This window comes from Rattus rattus, chromosome 5 (genome assembly GCF_011064425.1).
Source record: "Rattus rattus isolate New Zealand chromosome 5, Rrattus_CSIRO_v1, whole genome shotgun sequence".
Lineage (NCBI taxonomy): Eukaryota > Metazoa > Chordata > Mammalia > Rodentia > Muridae > Rattus > Rattus rattus.
Genome location: NC_046158.1, coordinates 80234824 through 80240823, shown reverse-complemented (window position 1 = coordinate 80240823; position 6000 = coordinate 80234824). Strand labels below are relative to the sequence as shown.

The 6000-nt window shown below is 44.5% G+C and overlaps 1 protein-coding gene across 1 annotated transcript in view; it reads left to right on the top strand.

Moving 5' to 3' along the window:
• Positions 1-687: 687 nt before the first annotated feature.
• Trim44 (tripartite motif containing 44) overlaps positions 688-6000 on the top strand; it is a 111402-nt gene continuing 106089 nt past the window's right edge. Inside the window, exon 1 of the mRNA XM_032903790.1 lies at positions 688-1823. Within this exon, the coding sequence (XP_032759681.1) occupies positions 1155-1823 (669 nt within the window). The 5' untranslated portion in view covers positions 688-1154. The remainder of the gene's footprint in view (positions 1824-6000) is intronic.

Genomic DNA, 6000 nt, shown 5'->3' with positions numbered 1-6000 from the left:
CTTCAGTACAGACTACTTCATATTTAATCCACAAGTCCCCACGAAGGAGTTTTTTTAGTTTGTTTTTAAAATGGAAAAACAGAAAGGTGAATTAATTTGTCCATGATTATAAAACTAAGTGATGGCCTTAGGATTTGGAGACTCTAGTGGATTTTGAAAACACCCCAAAAAGATCCAGCACGGTCTGGGGGCGTTTTAACATTGCTTAATGTGTATTAGCTGCTTTCCTTTCTCTCGGAGTCAGTTCTCAATCTAGAGTGACAAGCTAGTGACTGGGAGTTGGAATATCACTTCAAAAATATGATCTCCTGCACCTCCATTCACCTGACACAGCTATCACCCAGAGATTTTGAATCCCTAGAGGCTAGGATGCAAATAGACTTTGCAAACACACAAGGCGCAGTATTGCTTTGGATCGAAAACGTTGCCTGTTTGCTCAGCCAGACTGAGACCCCGGGATCCTAGAAGAACCAAGACAGCCCTTTTGGGGGCCTTATGGAATCCCAGGAGGGCAGATGCGGTGTGATAAAGCACCTTGGGCCTTGGCCCCTGAAGAATCCTGGGGCTGTAATGGGGCGGGGACAGATTGTCTCTACAGTGACATAAGCCCGCAGGGACCTCAGGCTAGTGGTTTTCGGTCAGGTTGACACCTCCAGGGAGGGCGTGGGGGAGGCGGGGCCCGTCGCCTGCTCCCCAAGAAGAGACTGCGTTCCAGCTTCTCCTTCCGGGGGGATGCTCAGCCCCGCGGGAAAACGCAGAAAAGGGTCCTTGCCGCTTTAAGTGACTCAGGAAGTGAAAGGAGGCCGCTGACGGCGTGGGTAAAGTGGAACCGGGGCGGCGTGGGCCCGCGGCGGCCGCGATTTTGCCCGGCAACGGAGGCCGAGCAGTGCGGCGCAGGGGCCGACGGGGCGCGGGCTGCCGCGCCGGAAGTGGCGCGTGAGGGACGGGGCGCGGCGCGCAGCGGAGAGACTGAGTGGGCGCCAGGCCCAGCGCTGACGGCTGGCCGGGCCCTCAGGCCTCAGCAGCTGCAGACGCGGCGCAGCGGAGCGGGGCGGCTGGCCAGTCCCGGGGGAGGCGGGCCTGCGTGAGGAGGCCCCGCGGCGAAGGCGGAGAGTACGCAAGCCGCTAGGCCTCGGCCTCGTCCCTGCAGCCACATGGCCTCCGGAGTGGGCGCGGCCTGCGAGGAGCTGCCTCCCGACGGCACGTGTGACGAGTGTGAACCGGACGAGGCGCCCGGGGCGGAGGAGGTGTGCCGCGACTGCGGCTTCTGCTACTGCCGCCGCCACGCTGACGCGCACCGCCAGAAGTTCCTCAGCCACCGCCTGGCCGCGTACGTCCATGGCGCCCAGGCCTGGACTCCGCCAGCCAGCGGGGACGACGCGCTCCCCGAAGACGTCGAGGCTAAAGGGGAGGCCGAGGGGGAGGTAGAGAGCGAGGTCGGGGAAGAAGAGAGCGAGTCGGAGGTAGACAGTGAGTCGGAAGAAGAGAGCGAGACAGAGGAAGACAGTGAGGATGAGAGTGATGAGGAGAGTGAAGAAGACAGCGAGGAAGAGATGGAAGATGAGCAGGAAAGTGAGGCGGAGGAAGACAACCAGGAAGGAGAATCTGAGGCAGAAGGGGAAACTGAGGCAGAAAGCGAATTTGACCCCGAAATAGAGATGGAAGCGGAGAGAGTGGCCAAGAGGAAGTGTCCAGACCATGGGCTGGATTTGAGCACCTATTGCCAGGAAGATAGGCAGCTTATCTGTGTCCTGTGTCCAGTCATTGGGGCTCACCGGGGCCACCAGCTGTCCACGTTAGATGAAGCCTTCGAAGAACTGAGAGTGAGTATTGGGCATTCAAACACGTCTAAAGGGAACAGGACCCCCAATTTCAGATAGCGTAGCTGTGACCACATTCATTTTCATGTAGTCGCCATGTTGGGAGCATTGCCTACCATTTTGGTTGAAATTGTCAAGTTGTTGGTTCTCATCTGTGAAAATACAAGTACACAGAAAAATCTTGGGTATAATTTCTGACAATTTGCAAAAACGTCTCCCTGGATCTCAGATCTTTTCTTGAGAATTATGACGCCATTTGGGCCAATTTCTACATCATCACCGATGTTAGGATAAATGTTTTGACTTAGGGCTCTTGCTATGGCAACTCTGCCTACCTGAAAACGTGAGACACCAGGATTTTTGATCAAACCCAAGTAGCTGCTCTCTGGTAGAAGACTGAAGATGATGGTACCGGTGTTTTGGTGCCTGGCTTGAGTTGCCTTAGTTACCTTGTTTTTTTGAGACTTAGTAGGAAACAAGTGTAGCCGGAAAGCTAAATTGGTGAGGAGATGGAGGTTTTTATGTTAACTGGCTAGACTTGGATACAGCTTGGACCTGGTTTTGGTCAGCAGTAAACATTTAGTAAATATTGATTGTATTTGGGGTGCCTTTTATGTATACAGTGGACGGCTACATTGATAAGAACAGTTTTTGTGTTCATTAGGTAATGAGTGTTGGTAAACGTCTTAATATGGCTTATTATGTTTCCCTATGCAGTTTTACAAAAAAATAACTACTATTTTGAAAATGAAAATGCTCCATATTAATATTTTCTTTATTCCTACCTTTATTATGTGAAGTACACATTGAGAACTGCACAAAATATAGAGTTTAACAAATAACCACAAAGTGATTACTCATGAGACCTCCACCCAGATCAGAAATCATAATTAGTACTTATTACTAATTATTATTAGTATTACTACTATTATTGGTAATATTGACACTTCATAACTTTCCAGTTATAACTGTGTCTTGGTAACCATTTTCCTGACTTTTGGGCTAACAATCTATTTGGTTACCTTCGTGTTTACAGCATTTGTATGCATTCGAAACTTGAATTGACATTATGGTTTTACATTACTAACATGCAGTGTTTTGAGTTTGGGTTTTTAAGACATTTGTGAAGTCATTCATTGACTGGCAGCAGTTTACTTTCCACTGGTGTATTGAATTCCATTTTATGGATATGCCAGAAATCACTGTGTACATGAACTCTAACTTGTTTCCAGCTTTCTGGAATGGTTTGCTTTTATAAACAGTTACTTAGTGAGGTGGCTCACACCTGTAATTCCAGCATTCCAGAGGTGAATGCAGTAGGATCAGAGTTCAGGGTCAACCTCAGTTCTCTAGTGAGTTTGAAGCCAGCCTATTATGTGAGATTCCTGTCTCTAAGACACACCCCCTCAAAAAGTAATGCAGGTATTCTTGGTCATGCCTCCTGATATCCATTTTCTATATTTAACTGGAAATAGTACCAAATGTTACCATCTGCTTTCCAAGTGGTTGTTCTAGTTTCATGATTATAAAGACACTTCTTGTCCTGATATTCACCACCACTTAGTATTAATAATATTTTTAATCTTTCTCAATGTGATAATTATGTAACATGATATATTGTGGTTTTAATTGCATTCCTTTGGTTTCTAACTATCTTTTGTATTTCCTCTTTTGTAAAGTACCATTAGGTCAAAAGAGCAGACTCAAGTTATCTCCTTTTTTCTCACTAACGTACAGGAGTGTATATGTATACACATATACATGTGTGTATGTATGTATGCATAATAGGTAGATACTGTTTCTTTAGTGTTTATATGTATTTTTAGTATCTTCTGTTTGATGGATTTTCTTTTCCTTTTCTAATATATTAATAGTACCCATGAAACACTGGCTGCTACACAGATTAGTAAGTATATTTATCAGAAGTGGATAAAGCTGAAGATAAAGGGGAATGGCTTGGTATCTAGTCAGAACCTCCCTTATGTGGATCAGTGGAAAGATTCTTCAAGCCTTGGGAGTTTGTTTCAGCCTCAACTTGAGAATTTTTTTGTTGTTCAGTCTGGGATGATAGCTTATTTTCATTTATTTCTTCCTGTTGGCTGCTTGAATATCTTTAACTTGGGCTAAACTGTTGGGTGAGGAATGAGCAGTGATACTCATAGGCCTTTCCGAATCGAAGGCAAAGTCTAGTCAAAGAACAAAGCTGTATAGTTCTGGTGTGTGAGGTGGAGATGAGAAATAGTATGAGAAATGCAAAAACCTGGCCCAGGGGAGGCAGATACTCATTGGCGGACAGACAGACAACTTGCCAGCTCCTCTCTGATATCTTTGTTACAAACTGAGATGGCCTCTGAAGGTCTAGCCAGCAGTTCTAACTTCTAAGATAACAGACATAGAAGTGAAAGACACACCCCTCTATTATCTCTCCAGAAGTATGTATTCCGACTTAGGTTTCATGAGGCAGAACTTAATCCCATGGTTTGTCTAGTTGCGTGAGAGGATGGGAAATGATTTCTCCAAGCTATAATATGACAAGCTTAAAAGGTGACACTCTGTTATTAAGGAGGAATGGTAGGATGAATAGTGAAGTCTTTGTCCTGCTTATCTTTACAGTCCTAGCTGTGTCATGTTGGCTAATTCAGTCAGCTTCTCTGAATCTTGGTTACTTCTAACATGAGCATGGTGTGTGTCCCTGTGACCTGGCAAGACTTGGAATCTTTATAAACCCCGATAGGGTATAAGTGCAGATTTGACTTAATACTCACTTAGAGTAGTAAGTGAAAAAAAAAATCACAATTTTCACTGCAAAGAGAATAAGAGTTTATACTAGAGCCAAGTATGTGTGACCATTGTTCAGGAACACAGGTTCAGGTCACCCTATTCAGGTTACCTTATCCCAACATAGTAACAGGTCTATGAAGTTGTATAGTAACAGAACAAAGAAGACATAGATAAAAGTGTCTTAAAAATCCATTGATGGGAACATCAGAGAACAGGTTACAGCAAAGTGGGGACATTTCCGCTATAGACCTCAGGTGCTATTTGGTAAGATTCTTAGCCTTTGGATTTGTAGAAATTAGAGTTTGTACATTCCAAAAATCTTGTCTGATAGTTAAAAGGGTGTTAGTTTAAACATAGAGGTGGGTGAATAAACAGCTATTTAAGGCACTAAAGATAGTAAAATAATTTGGTTTCAGAATAGCAACATTCGAGTTCTCCATCATCTCAGAAGTTCTGATGAGAAGTTCTTTTTTTTTTATTTTTTATTATTTTTTTTTATTAACTTGAGTATTTCTTATTTACATTTCGAATGTTATTCCCTTTCCCGGTTTCCGGGCCAACATCCCCCTAACCCCTCCCCCTTCCCTTCTATATGGGTGTTCCCCTCCCCATCCTCCCCCCATTACCGGCCTCCCCCCACAATCTAGTTTACTGGGGGGCCCGCCCTTGCGGGACCAAGGGCTTCCCCCTTCCACTGGTGCTCTTACTAGGATATTCATTGCTACCTATGAGGTTGGAGCCCAGGGTCAGTCCATGTATAGTCTTTGGGTAGTGGCTTAGTCCCGGAAGCTCTGGTTGGTTGGCATTGTTGTTCATATGGGGTCTCGAACCCCTTCAAGCTCTTTCAGTCCTTTCTCTGATTCCTTCAACGGGGGTCCCGTTCTCAGTTCAGTGGTTTGCTGCTGGCATTCGCCTATGTATTTGCTGTATTCTTGCTGTGTCTCTCAGGAGAGATCTACATCCGGTTCCTGTTGGCCTGCACTTCTTTGCTTCTGATGAGAAGTTCTAATCAGCCTTGTGGGATATAACAGAGTTGGGGGGTTTTAGTGTTGTTGTTTGGCTATTTGTTTGTTTCATTTCACAGTAGTAAGTAAAAAGAATTTGAATTCAATTCTGACACTAGAATGTATATTTTTCCTATTGCTTTTACTCTGTGTGGATTTGCAGTTATTCTTCTACTCACTTATGATTTCTACATTTCACAGAAACATTTTTCCTGTTTATTGGGTACTTCTTGCATAAATAAATACTTTCAAACTATTTTCTCATCCCTCTGATTTTCTATTCTGCAAAACAAGTGGCTTTCTTTGTTTTCTTTGTCTTCAGCAGTTTTTTAGTTTATTATCTGATATTTAGTTGTTACTGTGTATTCACTTAGTAACAATTACAATGGCATCAA